Genomic DNA, 20,080 nt, shown 5'->3' with positions numbered 1-20,080 from the left:
CAGAAGGCTTCCCTGGGGCTCAGCAAGGAAAAAAACAGAGCCTGGGGGAGCGCAGCACCCCTTACGCTCCATTTTGGGGCCTTCTGGGCCTCAGGGAAGTCTCCTGAGGGGATGTTTTTGCTCCCAGGAAGGCAAAAATGGAGCATGGGGGGGGGGGGCTGCACCCCCTCCAATTTTTGCCTTCCTGGACCTCAGGGAAGCCTCCTGGGCAAAGCAGTAAGACAGCGAGGAGAATCCTGGCACAGTTGATCGTAGGAACAGCTGCTTGTCAGGAGGGGAAAAAAGGAAATACCTTAAGGAGTGACTGGGCAGGGAAGAATGCAGTCAGCAATGTCGGACATGCACACAATGTTTCGCATGCGCGATAAGGACTGGAGGGGAAGGGAATGGAGGGGTGGGGTGGAGACTGGCGGGGCCAGCCAGGGGCACAATTTGCCGGTTCTCTGAACTGTGCAGAATCATAATAACCAGTTCTATAGAACCGGTCCAAACTGGTAGAATCCCACCCCTGTATGTACCCAGTAAAAAAAAAGGGGGGGGGGTGTTTATAAATCTATTGTAAATATAGCTGAAACACATAGTTCTTTTAAACATCTGTTTAATCTCTTTGTTGTTCCACCTCAGTAACTATAGGGACAACTTCACAAGATCTTCTCCGTAATCTACCCATTTTAAATAATTAGTTTTCTGTATTTTATAACTTTTCCAGTTCTTTTCCCAATTTGTTCCTGGGTATTACCTCATCTACAAAAACTACCCTTTTCATTTTTTGTTTTCTTATCTATTTAGAAAGGAGTTCATATGCTCTTATAAACATCTTATAAAATGTAAACATTTTCAACAATTTTCATTTTGTCTTATACTATAATGGGCATACTCAGAAATTTCAAGTTTTCACAGATGCTAACCGAACATATTGGCTATTCTGTCATGGTGTTGATTATAATCAGTATGAGCAATTTGGCTGTACCCACTAATTCTGTAATCCATGGACTGATCATTTTCTTTACAAAGTGTGCATTTGTTGATGTTTGATACAGGTTGAATCCCCGATTTTGCCATAGTTCTTTATAATGCTTATTCTTGAGCTGAAAAATTAAACTTCTCTTTCTTTCTTGATGTGTGCCTGCTTGTACCAGTGAGAATTTCTGGTCTTCCCCATTTTGTCATCAGCTTCTTTTATATCTTAGCCACGTAATATCTTCTCAAATTTTCTTCTCAAATTATTGGAACAGTTTTCCAATAATTTATTTTTACCTTTTTTTTTTTTTGCTTCTGCTACTTTCAGTGTGTTTTTTTTTGTAAACCACTATCAGCATTTTCTCTTTGCTTGCCTTTGAAGTAATCATTTAATCCGTGTTTTTCTTCTACAACTTTCAGTAAACCACAGCCTCCAATTTTTCATTCTAAGTATAGTCAATCAACATCACTTTGTGCATGCAATGCATTATGCATTGTCATCAGTTTGCAGGCTTTCTGATCTGAAGTGCCCAATTCAAGCTGTGTCCAGTTTACTGTAACAGCAGCATATTTGATTACTGTGGATTCAGAATTCAGTTCCCAAGATGCATAACCAGCAGCACTGAGATGTCATGCAATTCCTTCCATCTTTTAGGAGAGAAGAGACTACAAATATCTAAACCCCAAATTTCTGGTTAAATCTTTTTGAGTTTGGTCTTATGTAATGCAGAGCCATTTGTGCATTTTCATGTATACAATCTTTATTCAGTTTTGAAAGCCATTGATTCCAGAAGAGGGGGGGAGAACAACCCAAGGAGAATGAGCAGAAACCTGCAGGCTCAGCAGCCAGTTAAAACAGGAGATGGTGAAAGGAAAGAATGCTGTAGGGGAGGGGAGAGAACATATGGAATCAATTGGCGGGAGGGTGGAATGTCTTGAAAGAGATTGCAGAGCTTGAAAGCGTAGTAAGCCAGACGCTGCTCCATTTCCTTTGTGGAGGAAGGGCATGCAATATAACATATTTCATGAAAAATCTTTTCTCTTCTGGAAGCTTCATTTTGTGCTCTAAATCTTTCATTCCAGTGATAGATGCTGCAGGCTACGTATACAGAGGCATTTATAATGTACAGACCATCATTCTAGCATAGCAAGAATCCAACATACAGCTGACTGAAACGTACAAAGTGAGACAATAAACTATGGCCTACTGTCCCAACAACTGGAAACAATATGACATGAATTTTCCTGGGTGAAGCAAAATAAGAAAGGGCAGATGGAAAGGATGGGGAATGCTTTCCTTTAATAATAAAAAATGCATAAAAATAGGTGAGATGGATGATGAAGATGGAAGTTGCTGAATCTTCCTCCCATCCAACTGGTTTTCTCCATACCTTTTTTGAATGCTGGATTCCCATTTCAGAAAATGACACTTGGACAGATATTAAATTTCCTGATAAAGGCATATTCTAGTATACTATTACTTTACCCCTCAACGTACAGTAGTTGATACCAACAAGCTTACATCTGCTTTGAGATAACGTGTTTTAAGACAAGGTTAATAAAATAAGCTAGACTAAGCCATAAACACTAGGTGACTAATAATAATAATAACAGTGTATACACAATAACATTAGTCAAACCAAGTAACCTGGTTTGCTTGATAAGTGAATCTGGCCAGTTTTCTCTGATAGCCAAAAAAGGGAGAGAAAGAAAAACATACTGCACCTCAAAATCAGCATACCTATTCTAGTGGGAAAATATTTTTGCTTATGATTTATATTATAATGCTAGGGCCTTCAAGCACCTTATCGTATCCCAGTATCCTGCAGATGTGTTGGGTTCTATAATCTTTCAACCAGCATGTTGAAATGAAAGTCAACTATATCTTCAGGACAAGATGGGAAAAGTTTGCTTAAAAACTTCCTTGAAAAAATATTCAGTGTTTAAAAATCTTGTATCTGCCTTGGTTAAAAACAAATTAATCTGCAAGAGTAACAAACTTCCTATAAAACTAATATTTGGAAGAATTTTTAAAAATTGATTTATGCTTGTTTGAAAGAGTCATTCAAAGCAACATTGCAATTTTCCCCCAATTCTTCTATAAAACCCAATCTTAGCTTATACTCTTCTAGATATTTTGATATAACTCTCAGAATTTCTTATTAAAATAACCCTATAAAATACATTTAGACAGAGAATCACTTGACTAAAACATACTCCTGAATTGCCTATCTAAATATTTGAAGCTGCATTCTCACAATAAATATTTTGGTCAGCCAGTAAAACTTATTTTTTGATGCTGATATTATGACAGACTATTTTACTCTGGAAAGTTTAATGGTCTAAAAGGATTTTAGGTTAAAGCCACTTCTCCTATCAGAACTCCTATCAGAACTGGTGTACAAAACTCCAGTCTAATAATGAAGTCCAGAACGCAAGCCTTCCCAAATTCATAAACATAAAATGGCCTCTATAAATACTTAATAGGCAGGACATGGAATCCTATAAACAGAGGTGCAGTTTTACCTGTCTTATCTAAGCCTTGCTAGTGCCCTGCATCTTACCACACTATGTAATTGCCACTAATTCAGCAAGAGTTAGGCCTCAGTCTTGTTGAAACAGGTTACACACTGCAGAATAGAACTCAAAAACAAAATTAGCTATCATTCACATTTCAGATGGTATAGTTAAATATTCAGGGAAAAATATTACTTTGTTGGTAAACTAAAGTAGAAAAATAGCAAAACAGCAAAGTATTATTACCAGGAAAAATTACCAATGTGCCAACTACCATCCATCAGAATTATCACCCTGCTATACAATCTTCATAGCATTTAATATTTCAATAGATGAATAAATATTTCTGAATTTAGTCAGCCCAATAAAAATTCTCTTAAGAGTTGTGTTTTGTGCAATCCTTTTTTCCTGAAACTTCCACTGGTCACCTCAGAAATCCAGCAATTTATAAATGTGATTGCTTCAATTATATTCCACGCAACAACAAAACAGACCATGTACAGAAGGAAGACTGAGGCAGCTTGGGCTTGGTACCAAATTAGCTCATTCTTAATAGCATAAAACATGTGAATGCACTTTTTTTGTAATCAACATCCTCAAGAGATTGATGTTTAGCCGTAACAGTTGTTTGCAGATTGAGATAGGTGGCATATAAATTTAATAAATAGCCACAATTCTGTAACTATTGTGATGTTCTATGTGAATCAACTGACATTTGATTTTCATGCAGGATAACGGATATGCTAACCACTTCAATGATTAAAAAAAATAAGTAAAACAGGAAAGTGAGTAAGTATTGGATAGTGCCAAACTTTTTGGATAGTGCCAAAGTTTATAGAAGGAACTGACTCTCATTTATGCTTTATTTATATTATACTTACAAGGTCTGAGAAAAACAAAACAGAGATGTGAGACTGAAGTAAATAGATAAAACATATTGTTTTTATGATCCCTCTTCCCAAGAAAGCCTCTGAGCAATGTTTATCTTCATAATTTCTGTCATGATAAAGCTAGTTGCTATAACTTCATATGAAACACAAGCAACAACAGCAATTTGACATCAAATTCTTTTCATAAGGTACCTATGCGGTTTCCACAACAGTGGCTATTATTGACATAGAATTACACACTGAATTTAAAATACTATATATTTAACTCAATAATAGATTTTGCCGAGACCTACCTACCTACCTACCTGTCTTTCTTGTTCTTTCTTATTTATTTATTTTATTGGCATATATATATATAGTCCCATAATGGTTCCTTATTTCTAAGTCTCCTTGAGGTCTCATGTATAGTTGCATCTTAACAGATAGTAATGCAGTTATGGCTATCCAGAAATCCTTAGAACTAAGTGAGAATAGAATATTATCGAAAACTAATATCCATTGACTTTCTTCTGTGAAATAACACAATATAAAACTCATCCAAGTGGTCAAAAGATGATATGAAAATCTCCTTTGAATTACCTGAGAGCAAGATACAAAACTAAAATAAAAATATCAACAATATTTTAAAAGGAAAAAACAGATTCCATGTTCCTTATCCTTTAGATCATTTTCAAATTAAATTTAAAAGGAATTTAAGACAACTAAAAGCTCTTGCTGATATATGGATTGCAGATTCAGTTCTAGAGCAACTAGAGTTTGTCTTTTAAAACTTTAAATGACATCTTTCAATTTAATGTTCAATTTAATGTTCACAGAAATTGCAGAACATATTGACTGAATTACAAAAACAAATCAGAAACTCTAAAAAATATTTCAAACTAATAGGGTTTCCATTCAACTCCAAAATTGAAATTAGAACCTGAAACATTAAAAAAATAACCTACAAGAAAAACAAAGGAATTGACATCCAAGGAACTTTAGTGAACACACAATGTGTACATGCATGTGTATGTGGGGGAGGGAAAGAATGTTGGGTGGAGGACGCAAACACAAAAAGAGTATTTACTCAATGCTATACATACTATTTAAAAGTCATTTTTGAACATGAAACAGAGCTGGAAAACATTAGATGCCCAACCTGAACCAAAAATACTTTTACATAGATTTAATGTCAAATTCAATAAATCATTTATATTACTATTGATAACACTATAAATTACTTTTTAATCTCCTAAAAGTCTAACAAGTTTCAGATATAAAAGAAAGATGAAATAAAGTTACCTACATGTTCATTACAAACCATTTGATTTTCTTGAATTGTTTGTCACTCCCTAAAGCTCAGAATAGTAACACTGTGTTTTCCTTTTGTAGAATTATATATAATTTTACTCCATGCATACAAATCCTAAGTAATACACATGATCTCTAAATGTTCCTTGACTACTGCTGACATGAAAACTATCCAGATGCGTTCATGAAATCACCAATAGTTCAGCTTAACTATCATTGGTCAGGCAGATAATTCCATAGTTATATTGGATGCATTTTTCAGCAATATCCAAAAGGGCTGAATGGCACTCTTATTGAGAAGGAAAAAAGATCCTTCACGTAACTCCTTTATGCAGCTCTTTCAACCAAATACGTATCTTCCTTTGGCCATATCCTTCTCTTGAGATGATACTGTACCTAAGGAGGGCAGCTGGTTGCAATTCAAGGGGAAAAAATGCAACAAATTTGTGCATTGGCCCAAAATAAAAGTTTGCCTGCAAATCGGAAGTGTCACCTAATATGTGATTTCAAATATGAAAGATATTATTATTAAGTGATCATTATTAGGCAGCATGCAAGAAATCAGCATGCATATAAAAGATTAAATAATGCTTTATACTAAACTAGGAAATATTAAGTCAGGGCAAATGCATGTTGTTTTAATTCTACTGGACACAAAATACCATAAATAAGTTTTCTAATAGTGAATAATCCTATATAATAAAATTTTTGCCCAGGAAATATTTAACCCATTTTTCTTAGATCTTTGATCTTGGATAGGGTATAACTTTCCTCTTCAAGGTTAATGTACAATCTGAGGGTTAAAAATCAGGTGGCAGCTGTGACTAGGAAGTCTTTGTACAATTTCATCTGGTACCGGTAATTCTCATGACTACAATAGAGCCCAACATTTCTATTGATAAGCAAGACAGTTGGTAAGTGAATTTTGCCCCATTTTAGGATCTTTCTTGCAACAGTTGTTAAGCAAATCACTGCAGTTAGTAACACAGGTTACAAAATGTATTCACGACCCTGGAACACTGCATAAATAAATGAGCCAGTTGCCAAGCATCCAAATTTTGATCATGTGAGTGTGGGGAAGGTGCAACAATCATATGTGTGAAAAATAAACATGTCACTTTTTTGTACCCTTGTACCCTTTCATAAACTCTTCTGATAATCATTCTTGTCCTCGTCACCTCACAGCATGACTACTGCAGCATGCTTTACATGGGGCTGCCTTGGAAGCTTCAACTGATCCAGAATGTTGTAGTGCAAAGTAGTGAAGGGCATACTTCAGTATCATGCCCATTTAACACCTCTATTTCAGGAGGAGCACTGATTGCCACTTTGCTTTTGAGTGTTATTCAGTTGCCATGGTATGGGGCCTAGGTACTTGAAAGACTGTTTCCCATAATACCTGCCCATGGACAACAAATTTGAATTTGCTGCTTGGCGTGTTCCTTAGATTAAATAATGTCATCTATTGGGATCCCAGAACTATGACTTCTCCGTAGCACTGCCTGTTCTTTGGAATGAGGTTCCTCTCAAGATTGAAATGGACCCCATTCTGCTGTTTTTCAGAACAGCAGTGAAGAACTTTCTCTTCACCCTCACCTTTGGTGAGGTAAAGTTAGATCACTTGATTCATTCAAACTGGTTCTTACCATTTTTTAATTGATTCTATTTATTTTTTTAAATTTGATTGTTGTGAGCCACCCAGAGCAGTGGTGGTATGTTACTGGTTCAGCCCGGTTCGGCCCAACCAGTAGTAAAAAAGCCTCCCATGATCAGCTAGAGGAGGAACAAAAACCTCCACCATCAGCTGAGAGGAGAATGAAGACAAAAGTGCAGGATTGGCCCTTCTAACCGCCCCTGTGCTTTTTTTCTTCTTTATCCTCTCAGCTGATTGGTGCTGCAGGCCTCAGCTGGTGTGTGGAAAGCTGCGGGCACAATAACTGAACCGTTAGTGGAACAGTTAGGATCCTACCGCTGACCCAGAGTCATTGGAAGACGGGCTGCATACAAGTTTAATCAATTTTAGCATTATCACAACTTAAGTAGTAAAAATTTGGTCTAGTGGTTAAGGTACCAGGCTAGAAATCAGTGAACTGTAAATTCTAGTTCTGCCTTAGGCATGAAAGCTGGTTGGGTGACTTTATACCAGTCACAGTCTCAGGCCAACTCACTTCATAAGGTTGTTATAGGGAAAATAGATTTATTTTATTTTATTTATTTATTTGTCAATAGCTTACAAGATAATAAACATAAGTATAAATACAGGAAATGGGTATAAATAATTGGGGACAATAGGACAGGGATGGTAGGCACGATTGTGCGCTTATGCACACCCCTTACATAGCTCTTGGGAAAGGGGTGAGGTTAATAGTGGTTACTTTGAGGGAAAAGGAGTGTGGATTTCGGGATGTGACAAGTCAGGTAGTGTGTTCCAGGCATTGACTGCTCTGTTCCTGAAGTCGTATTTTCTGCAATCAAGTTTGGAGTGGTGTACATTAAGTTTATATCTGTTGTGTGCTCTTGTATTGATGCAGTTGAAGGTGAAAAAGTCACTGATTGGTAGTACATTCAAGCAGATTATTTTATAAACTATGCTTAAATCAAACCGTAGGTGGCATAGTTCTAGGTTGTCCAAATTCAAAATCTCAAGCCTGGTGGTATAGGGTACTCTGTTGTGAACAGAGGAGTGTAGTACTTTCCTTGTGAAATATTTCTGGACATGCTCAATTGTATTAATGTCCAACATACAGTGCGGATTCCAGACAGCTGAGCTTTATTCAAATATTGGTTTAGCAAAGGTTTTGTATGTCCTAGTTAGTAATTCAGTATTATCAGATGAGAAACTTCTTAAAATTAGATTTACAACTCTTGAAGCTTTTTTGGCAATGCTGTTGCAGTGAGCTCTTGCGCTTGGGTCATTATATATGAGTAATCTAAGGTCCTTGACAGAGTGAGAGTCATCAACGAGGTCATATCCGCCTAGATTGTATTTGGTGTACTGATTTTTTTTAACCAAGGTGTAGGACAGAGCATTTGTTGGTCGAGATTTGGAGTTGCCAATTGTTTGACCATTAAGACACATAACCGAGGTCGCTTTGAAGTACGGTAGCATTGTCAGTGGTGTTGAACAGTTTTACATCATCAGCAAAGAGGACACAGTTGCTTATAAGGTGATTGCAAAGGTCATTTATATAGAGTATAAAGAGTGTGGGTCCTAGAATGCTGCCTTGGGGGACACCGCTGTTAATTGGTGCAGGGTTTGATAGGGCGTTTCCTATTTTTAATATTTGTTGTCCATTTGACAAGAATGCAGTAATCCACTTATGAAGGGATCCAGAAATGCCATAAGAGTTTAGTTTTAACAGTAGTTTGTCATGTATCACTGAGTCAAAGGCTTTGCAGAAGTCTATGTAATTTGCATCTATTGCTTTACCCTAGTCAAGTAGTGTAATCCATATGTTTTTGCAGTGTAGCAGTTGCAGATTGCAGGACATTTTTTTCTGAAACCAAATTGTTTTTTTGGAGAGTAGGTTGTTTGACTCTAGGTGGAGGGTAATGCATTGGTTGATTGATTCCGTGATTTGATTCCATTACTTTGCACAGTGAGATTGGTCTGTAGTTTTCAACCAGGCTGGGTCATCTTTTTTGAAGATAAGGATAACCCTTGCTAAGGACCATAGGTTTGGTAAGGAGCTGGTTCTGAATGATATCTCATATATTATGCTTAGGGGGTGTTTTGCTATAGCAGTGGAGAGATTTTTTTAAAGAAGTATGCAGATAAGCCATTAAGACCAATAGATACTGATGGTTTTAGGTAACATAGTGCCTTTTCTACGTTATCTTCTGTCAGTATGTAGTAGATCATTGCAGTTAGTTGTGGTACGACTAGGAAATGTGGGGGATGAACCACTGCTGTTTACAATTGAAGAACATGTTGAAAAAATTTGTCTTAATGGATTCATCGCTATAGTCTTTCCCATTTGGTCCTTTTAGGAGTGGGATGGTTCTTGAGTCTTTAACTTTGATGCTTACAAAGTTATAGAAGGCGCAAGTGGATTTTGTGTGTAGGTTTTTCTCTTGCTTGCAGTGGTAATTGCTGCATTCTGCCTTTATCTGTTGGCATAAGGCAGTGGTGGCTAACCTTTTTGGGCTCCTGTGCCAAAAATTGTGCACGCGCTTGCACGATCACACTTGCGTGCCAGCACCCAGAAGGCAATGTGCGCCCCCCCATGCCCCCTACGCATGCATGCACAATCCCCACCCACCCACCTACTGCCGCCCCCTTACCTGCACTGCGCCTCACAGTTGATTTTCAGCTGGTTTGAGGCCTTTTTCAACCTCCCAGAGGCTTGAGGAAGGCTTCTGCAGGCTTTGCAGGCCGAAAACTAGGCCCATTTCATCACTTCTGGTATTTCCGAAAAAACAGGAAGTGATGAAATGGGCCTAGTTTTCGGCCTGCAGAAGCCTTCCTCAAGCCTTTGGAAGGCCGAAAAAGGCCTCAAACCGGCCGAAAATCAGTTGTGGAGCGCGTGCATGAGCAGTGAGGTAAGTTTGCCTGCAGCTCGCGTGCCGGCACGAATGTCTCTGTGTGCCACCTGTAGCACGCATGCCATAGGTTCGCCATCACGGGCATAAGGTGTTGTATCAGTTTTTAAAGTTAGCTATGTAGCTAGATGGAGGGAGGAGTATTAGGTATGTATGCTACCTTGCATTGTTTATAAAAATAATAAAGGCAGGATATTATGTATGTTTGTATGTATGTATGTATGTATGCATGCATGCATGCTGTATGTATGTATGTTTGCCTAACAAAACAACTGAGCTTCTATTGAGAGAACAAGCTTCTGACAGAACAAGACAGAACTAAAATAAATTCTGGTTGATAAATATATTCACTCTAAGAAAAAAACATATTTTTAAATGAAACAATAACACAACACCTTAGAACACGTCGGCATCATGTGACATATCACAAATTTCCCTTCGCTAAACCAGGGGTGGGTGTGATGCATCGGGCTGCAAGTTTGACACCCCTGCCTTGAGTACAACCTCAAAAATGATGCAATGTTTATTAACTACATTTTTAATACATTATTCAAATTGGCAAACATATGCCTTTAAGTACCAGTAATAGAACACTTTTTTGATCAATCAAAATATTTTAATAGTCAATAAAGTGACATCCTTATCAGTAAATCAAATTATTTTAATGAAAGATTTCTAAACTGTTTGCTACAATACTAACTGCAGCAAGGCATAATGTATTAGCTTTACACCTGTGTTTTATGTTTCCTCTGAAACAAGAAACGATCACTCTCTGATAGATTATTGATCTCTTCTTGGGCACTTAAGTATTTTCTTTAGATATAATTGATTTTTAAACTGGTTTGTCAGAAGCCCTTGAAAGAATTTAAAAGCCTAATATACTCAATTAATAAAAGCTAATTAACTTTAATGTTATTAAAATAAACTGCATTCAATCTATGCATAAAATGGGAACAGAAACCCAAAACAGTTGAACAATTTCTGCATGTAGTTCATAGTATAATTTTATGTACAGCCTAACCCAAAACTAAACTTATGCTGCACCCAGGGTTGTATTTGAGAATTACCATATAATGGAACGTTATACAGGAATTATTAATCCAAATTAGTCTAGGGCAATTTAGTATTCTAAAATTGACAGAACAAGCTTCCCCAAATCAGAACTAAAATAATTAGTAATAAGAGATTTAGCTGCAAACATGACACTAGTAAGATCAATTGGAGAAGAGATGATGTAATAAAAACCCCTAAGGAAAAGTCCCTGGGGGAAGGCATGGGGGGAGAAAACATCACAAAAGTAAGCAAGGAAGAGTTAGATACTCCTTTTCTCACAGTCCACATAATCACAATTCAGGCCACTCATAGTAAAGAGTTAATAACTCTGTTCCCCATTCCCTGCTCCTATAATCAAGAACTGTATTTGCATGGCTTAGCTAAACAAAATGAAGTATACCTTAGACACAGGTTAACATTGAGAAGTGGGGAGGAGAATGTTTGCCTGTAGCTGTTCAAAATGGACTTTGCCTTAAAAAGTATTTTGAAGGATTACTGATATATTGGTGAACAATGCTTTCCTGAACATATTTAACATCTTAAGAAAGATGACATTAATTAAAAAGCATATTTCAAAGATACAAAGATCGTGACAATGTCAATGCACTTATGCAATAACATCTCAATAGCCTGTAAGGAGACAGGATTTTCTATGGTTGAGAATGAGGCTGCAGTAGCCTATATTTTCTTGCTTTGTATATTATATTAAGGTGCAAAACACAGCATATTTTTTAATATTTGTAAAGTGAGCCCATGCATAATTTAAAAAAAAGTTGGAAAGAGAACCAAAATCAGTTGGTTATATAGACTAGCTTCCAATTAGTCAGAAATGTCCAGAGAAAACCAAGCCTTCTAATTACTATAGCAAACAAACCAGATTTCTTAATTAGAAGACACAGGTATTAATTGTCAGGAACTTTAGCCATAATATAGAACTCAGGCTATTATCAGCATAGGCAGAGTATGGTCTACAGGCAGCCCTCAATGTTTCCATATCAGTTAATGGCCAATAATCAATTAAATTAATAAATCATGTAGGCACCCTTCCTCAAATAATATTGACCCAATTCTTACAATTTTTACAATACAATTAATCTAGCAATCACAATTTACTTTCCTAGTACGAGAGATAAAAGTACCCCTTATTTCAACCCTATGCTCTATCCATAAAGTCACCTTATCTCCTCAACAAGAAATATATGAAATTGCTACACCTTGGGTCATGAATTTCAGCAAATGGTATTTGCTGTACCTTTTACTTTCATTAAAAGAAGCTCTAGTACAAAAGGTGAAGCACCTAAAGCTATTTCCTCAAATTTAGTGCAATTTACTCAATAAGGATCCTTGAGATATTTACTAGCCAGGTATTGTTCATTTTTGTATAGATTTACAAAAAAAAACAAACCAAAAACCTCAGCTTAGAAAGCTTTTAATATATTTCTAGGGTTCAGGAATATCATCATAAGAAACACTCTGGAAGACCACACACTACAATAGAGTTCCAAAGAAGTCAGTTTTCTTCAGAAGTATAATTCTTTCTAGTGGCCTTAATGTCTACCTCATGGATCAATTAATTAGCTGAATTTCATTTAATAACTTGCCACCTGCACTGAAACCTATACTGAAACCTATCAGAGCTAATATTTCTAATAGGTCACAGTAATGTGATAGTCAAGATGAACTATTGCAACACAGAAAGAGAAGAGAGTGTCAATATCATTCTACCCCACAGAGTCCTGTAGGAAATGGAAAGAGTTTACCAACAAATGGATCAAAACACTATATGTCCTTGCCAAAAACAAAAAAACAATTACTTTCTATGAAAAGCCTCATGGATGTATTGGCAAAGGCACTTGAAGGTCAATTCAGACAACTGAATTAGTTGAAAAAAACAAAGAGAAGAATACATAATTGGAGAAGCTTGAATCGAAAGAGAGAAATGAGAAGAAAGGCCTTGTGTTATGTGCAGGTGACAACCATAAAGAGAAACTTATAAAATGGTGAAGTCCTTGATACTGTTGGTGGTTAGTCTTTGAAAGAATAAAAGTAACCAAAAAAGTAATAACGTGATCCTAAGAGGATCACAGAGGTGATCCTGCAACATACGGTAAATGAAAGGGGCATGTCGGTCTTTCCTGTGCATTTTTGAGCATAAACAAAGAACATAATTTCACATAGTAGAATGTGTTCATTATATTTTTTCCAATCCCCTTGCAATTTCCCCCACTCTCTGTCTAGTATTGTACCTGCACTAATCCTATTACAAGGTTAACAAAGATATATCTATCTGGTCTGGTCTTTACTGAGGAGTGAACAGGGAAAAAGATCAGAACGCAGATATGGGCAGCAGAGAAGATGGGGGGATGGGATCAGCACACAGAGTCTCCAATGAGTCAGAACAAACACTGCCAAGCAGAATGTTGCTCTGATTTAAATCAAATCTCCATTTAAGGAACTCCTGCATTTGAGCTTTCATAAGAAGCAAGCTGAGAGTGCCATGACTGGCTACAGTTGTTTGTCACAAGCTGGCGGACGAGCCTGGCAAGGAATGGGTTATCATAGAAAAAAAGCTGTTGGAAAATATGAAGCAGCTGCTGAATCTTTTTTTTTTTAATTTAAAAAAAAAAACTACCCTAGCAAGTCTTGAATTCATAAAGCCAACACCTCTCTGAGTTCTGGGCACAGTTCAGCAAATCAAGCAGATGCCAACATAAATGCTAGTAGCTGGAACCCTTGAGAAGAGGAGTGGGGGTGGGGAAAGGAGAAGGCCGGGCTGACGGAATGGAGTCCAGCCACTTTGGGAGGGTTTACAGAATGGAGATGAATAATCTCGTAAGATTATTCTGAATTTCCACAAAAGGGAATGCCAGCTGCTCCACCTTACATAGCCCACTTTCCTGCAACGCTTTTACCTATACTCTACCAGAGCATGCTCGAGCTCCACCCATCCCCCAGCCAGGGAAGAATAACAGCTTCGGAGGATCACAACATCTTAGAAAGGAAGAGCTCCCCCCTCCTGCTTTTGATTACAGACAACATTCCCCTCCCCTATCTAAAAATGTACAAACTGTAAGTAGGCAGCAGCCCAGGTGAAGGGCTTCATTCCTCCAAGCAAGGGGAGCGGACAATGGAAGGGGTGATTCATTGCACAGGGACACACTCCAGGACTGCCACATGGACTTGCTGAACAGCTTAAAGGGGAAGCACGCTCCCCCCCCCCCCCCATTCTGTGAAAGCTCGGTGCCTGCCCCCACAATCTCAGCACTGATTGGAAACAGATCCTGAATAAAACGCCAGCAAAGCACTGCACTGTCCAAGAAAGAAAGAAAGAAAGAAAGAATTTGCGCTTTTTGCTCCTCCAGAAGGTAGCAATTTTACAGCATAGCCAAAAAAGCATTCCCTCACTTGTTATTCTCTTCCCCATCCCCCCTGCTCAACAGAAACTCCGTTTTTTTCCCCATTTTCCACATTAAGTGTAAGAGAATCAAATTCGAGCAACATTTTGTCTAGCACAATGGAAGTTTAATAAATAATTATAAATGTGGGTTTCTTGTTCAAAAGATTTCCAAGAATATTCTGGCACTCTCTCCAAATCTATTTTACTGATAGCTTACTGATAAAGAATTGTCATATATATATTTAAACATATTCTCTAGTATACCAGACATGCAGAAATACAGTAGATTCCAAACTGTACGTACATTTACAAAGAGCAAAGTCCTTAACACTTTTCTATTCCTTGTGAATCAGTTCACATTTATATGAGGACAAAAATGGAATGGAAAAAAGGAATGGGAAAGTTCTGGTTATTGGTACAGGTCATCCTTGATTTACAAATGTTCAAAGTTATAATGGCTCTGACCAAATGACTTACAACTAGTCCCCATACTTACAACTATGACAGGATCCCCACAGTTATGTCATCAAAATTAGGGCATTTGGCAACCATCATGTATTTATGAGGGCTGCAGCATCCTGAGGTCATGTGATTGTCATTTGCGACCTTCCCAGCTGGCTTCTGACAAGGTACGTCAATGGGAAAAGCCAGATTTGCTTAACAACCATATGATTCACTTAACAACCATGGCAAAAAAGGTAAAATTCATTAACTGCCTTGCTTAAGAACAAAAAAATTGGTCCCAATTGCGGTCATAAGTCGAGGACTACCTATAAATTCAGGAATACAGTAAAAATGAAAAACACTCCGCCTCGAAAGGAGCGAAGCTATTCCATTTAACATATGATAAGTATCTTTCAAAATCAATTAGTTCTTAACTGAAGATGTTAGCAATAAATATGATCTTTGTAATAGTGCTATACCAACTGTCATATAGTATTGTTAGATTGCACACATGGTAGTATTTCCTTGTCACCAAAGATTTCTACATGGATGTTTTTGGAAACCAAAATAGACTTCCACTGATCAGTGTAAGTGATGTTATTATATTGTTTGCCCACTTATACATGCTCTGAAAGAAGACAATCTTAACAGTGTTAAAGTGCTGACCCTAAATAATTGCCTGTTATAAATCCAGTACAAAGTCTTATTGACATATGACTTGCAATTCTGACTAGAATGCTCAAATCCAAAGTAGGAAAATGAGTGTATTTTGGTAAAAAAAAAAAATTATCAAAGACCATCATGGAGAAATAGAAATACTAAGGATAAACTGGAACTTCCTAGTTCTTGTGTCAACTATAGTCGTATTAACTTACCCAACCAAAATTCTAATTTCCTGATGTGATATTTCAAATTATTCTTATAGATACATTTTCTGTATCAAATATAAAAGTGACATACATATATTAGTAACCACACATGAAGGTCAATGTCAGTTAATCATTTTTTTTAATAATAACTCTTTCAAGAGTCATGCAAAAACTTTCTTCATTCTCTATACAGTAATCTATATACTCCTCCAACCTTCCTTGATAACCAAATAGCTTTTTCATTTTTCATCTGAAGTACAAGAATTTTCATTTTCCCTCAAATATGCTTATCTTTATGTAGTGGGTGTTTCTTAGCTAGATCATCTGTGAACTATCAGTTTTTTATCATGTTATTAAATTTATATATAGGAAAACATCTTTGGACAATACCGTACACTGTACCATATAATGGGACAGAAGTATAGAAAAAGGTTACTCATAATTACAGAAGAAGCGTTAAAAGGAGAAAAAAATTGCTTATAAAATTACTTTTAAACCTCTCACATTTAGATGGCATAAAGAAGTGCCAGCAGTCTCAAGACACACATGGAAGATAAAAAAAGAAATATATAAATAATGAATGTGATCACCAGAAGAGGGAAATCTGCAATTTGCATTAATGGATAGAGACCTCCCTGCCTCTGAGCCACTGAATTCACTGCAAGTCTGCTGACTAAGGAAGTCAAACTGCCGCCACTACTTATTATAACAATCATCTCCTAGGACATTCATCTTGCCCCTTAAGAGAGGAGTATATGATGCCTCTTACCACTAAAAATTACACTTATGCAACATTGTAAACATTGTGTCAAATGATAGAGGTCTTTTAAATTTTTAATTAATCCCATGATTTTTTCCCCCTTAAAAATCTCTCTCTCTCTCTCTCTCTCTCTCTCTCTCTCTCTGAGATATCTATCCATGTATGGCACTGCAGACCATTATATAACTACTAACAGTAAAGACTACCTGGCTATAATGATATTGTTTGCTGACCTTGTCTATTTAACTGACTCCCCTCCCTCACTATGCCAACTAGGAGGTTTCAATATTTTTTTTAAAAATAAAAGACACAAAGGATTTAAACAATTGTTAGAAAAGCAAGTCAGGAAAAATAACTCGGTTGCCGGCAAGCTCCTTGAGAAATCATCCCTTGCATTCAGCCCAAGGGCTCCTTCTCTGCTTCCCTGGGAAATGATAAGCAGCTGCTTTTCATGTGTCTATGTATAGTTGCAATGAGCCCTGTGCTTAGTGGGCATTCAAGCACAGACAAGGCACCTGTAAAAACGGGGGAGGGGGGGAATTACCTTTGTAAGGAGAAAGTAATTGAAATGCAGATTCAGCTAAATCTGCATGGAAGCCCCGCCACAGGCTGTGGTATGCAGAAAGGTGCCTAAGAGAAGCCTGGGTAGAATACCAAGATCTGCAAGGATCCTCACATCACTACCACCATCGGATATGACATTATCGAATTCCATCTCATTATCTCTTTCTCTAAGGAAAGCGTAACCTCCAGAATCTAGGTGGTTTCGTTCAGGAAGGAAATGAATGCGGGCATGAGGATCGGCGTTGGATCGGAACGATTCGATTCTCCGGAAGGGTCGCGCAAGGAGAAGGAAACCCCTTGTGCCAACAATCCTTTTGGTGGCAAGGCAAAACTGCTTAGCCTTCCCTACCTCTGCAGTTCCGCCCGCCCGCCCGCCTGCCTCCACATGAAGACAAAGAGGTGGACAAATCCCCGCAGGGTCTTTCCTGAGCTGCAGCTGCACAGCACAGGAAACAGGAATCCATGGAGCAGAGCGAGAAGGGATGGCTGCGCATCCACGCTCCACCTACAGCTATCCCCCTGCAAGCTCAGGGAAGGACGCTGGAAGCTCCCTCTCCTTCCATTTAGGAGCGGCAGAGTGGCCTTCTCGCCGCGGCTTTCTCTCTCCAGGAGGAGAAAGCGACGCGCTCACGCCCGAGCCTCGTTTCCAGCCCTGCGCGGGAAAGGAATTGGAGCGCAGGGCAGCAGCCACACGCACAGCCTTACCTGAGTGACCATTTTCTTTTTCTCCATAAACCAAAGCGGGAGGGTGTGGAGGAGAGGGGAAGAAAATCCCTTCCGCCAGGTGGGGCTGTGGCAAAACCTCCTCTCGCCTCTTTGCTCCTCGCCCCGTCTCCGAGTGGCTACCGAGAGAGGGAGGGGGAGTTCCCCTGGATCGCGATTTCTCTTGCCTTCCTTTCGCTCGTGTTTCTTCCTTTCTTTTCTCTTCCTCTCTCCGCCCGCCTTCTCCGCAGCTCCCTCCCATATCTCAGCCAGATGGCTGAGGGAAGCTCCACCCCCCGAATGCCTAAGGTAATTAATCAGAGCCAAAGCCCGCCTCCTCCTCCCCCTTCCACTCTCCGTCCCCGCCTGGACGGGTGCAGAGCCAGTTCGGAGTCAAACAGAGGGGCTGCTGGGAGGCTGCTGGCATCTTCTTCCCGGGCTGTGCGCGCAGAGCTGAGGATTGGTTTCCTCGTCTCGGAGTGGGAGAAGGGCTGTAAGCCAAAACCCCGAGAGGGGTGGGGGAGACGGGCGCCGGTAGCACGTCTCAAACAAAAGGGCTCTCTCTTCGCCTTCCTAAGCCCGTTTGCTCTTCCCTGCACAAAAGGACTACCTGCGCTAGCATCGCCACCTCCTGAGCTTATCTACTTTAACCCTGGCCTCACTGCGAGTCCGCGAGGAAGGCATATTTCCTCCCCAAACCCCGCATCTTTCAAGGGCTGCGTTTCCAGTCCACTGACACCGAGCCATCCAAGGAGCAAAGAGAACCAGCAGTGTGAAGGTTTTTCAAGGAACGAATGCTCAAGAATCTATACTGTGCTTAAGGATGGGTTCGGGTTCATTTTAATTTAAATCCAGTTCTCTGCTGGAATTGCCTCCTGTATCTTGATAACTGACTAATTATGTGAGCCTGGTAGATTCCAGGCTCTGGCTTCAGCCTTTCTTTGTGTGTGAGGGTTTTTTTTTTTTCCTTTCCAATTACCTCTGGTGATAATAATATGGAGTGACCATTGTACAGCTTATGCACTTAATACTTTTCTGCACTTACTTGACCATGAAAATACTGAACATTAAAATGTAGCCAAAAATATTCAGGTTTAAATTCAAAAGTACAAGTTACTCAAGTGACCTATAGAACAATTCCATCCTCAGGAATGTTGATGTATGCATTTTTTAAAAAAAACTTTATAATAGCTGATACCAATTTATGAAAGATAAATCCTCCCTCTTGTGCTTAACTTCTACTTATGTCATGGACACATACACAGTTTTCTAAGCAACAGTATGGGGGGGAAGAGGCTTTCCAGGGCCTTTTTTCAGATGTCTTTTCATCATCCAAGTCCAGCATATATATTATGGACAGGGGTGTCAAACTCATGTCGTCACGGCGGTGTCATGTGATGTATCAGGACTCCCACCCTTCGATAAACTGGGCAGGGGTGTGGCCAGCACATGGCACATCCGGTCCATAGGCCAAAGTTTGATAGCCCTGCTAAAGATCTCATGGTGGTCTCCCCATCCTAACATTAACTAGGTCTGATTCTGTTTAGCTTTCTGAGAGTAAAAGAACAGAACACATCAGACAACATGGAAAAGTCCAGCTAATGCAATGACTAGCATCAAAACTTAAGAGCTATATCACACTTTTGCTTTTTTCAATGTCATAAAAGGAATAAAAGATGCAAAATGACTTCAAATTTTAGTATCCGTGGAATAAAACAGAGAAGACATTACAGATCTCTGAAGTCACTTTTCTTGAACCATTCACACAGATATATCAACAGGTACTTATTTATGAAATTTGGTTCAAATGATCACATTATTTTGGAGAATGAAGAGATGTACAGCTGTAAGACAGCAAAAGAACAATTCCATTGCAAATCAAATTCACTACCCTTATACATCTGGTAAACCTTGGATTTTTTAAATTTTTTTTTGGAAGAGATGTAGTTTCTGACTAATCAAAATACATTTATTGCCTATTCAAATGAATAGGTAGTTTGTGACAACTGCCAATAAACGTTGCAATTTGTTTTCAATATTTTAACTGGTCAACTATCTCCTCTTCTGAATAATACATTCTATTTCCCTCTCA

The 20,080-nt window shown here is 38.5% G+C and overlaps 1 protein-coding gene across 25 annotated transcripts in view; it reads right to left on the bottom strand.

Annotated features, from left to right (window-relative positions):
• The window catches only part of RBFOX2 (RNA binding fox-1 homolog 2), a 257,017-nt gene that overhangs the window by 88,803 nt on the left and 148,134 nt on the right, over positions 1 to 20,080 (bottom strand). For 3 of the 25 annotated variants that reach the window (XM_087968375.1, XM_087968379.1, XM_087968380.1), the window contains exon 1: positions 17,992 to 18,273. The exons of 20 other annotated variants lie outside the window; for them this stretch is intronic. In XM_087968375.1, coding sequence (XP_087824501.1) covers positions 17,992 to 18,018 — 27 coding nt within the window. In that variant the 5' untranslated portion in view covers positions 18,019 to 18,273. Of the gene's footprint in view, positions 1 to 17,266; positions 17,749 to 17,991; positions 18,281 to 20,080 lie in introns of those variants that run through there. 2 more of the 25 variants (XM_026694946.2, XM_087968378.1) reach the window with 2 other exon arrangements.

Source organism: Notechis scutatus, chromosome 6 (genome assembly GCF_049901735.1).
Source record: "Notechis scutatus isolate UNSWTSFEM ecotype Mainland chromosome 6, rNotScu1.2, whole genome shotgun sequence".
NCBI classification, from domain to species: domain Eukaryota; kingdom Metazoa; phylum Chordata; class Lepidosauria; order Squamata; family Elapidae; genus Notechis; species Notechis scutatus.
Note: the sequence above shows the minus strand (reverse complement) of the source record. Positions and strands in the feature narration are given on the sequence as shown.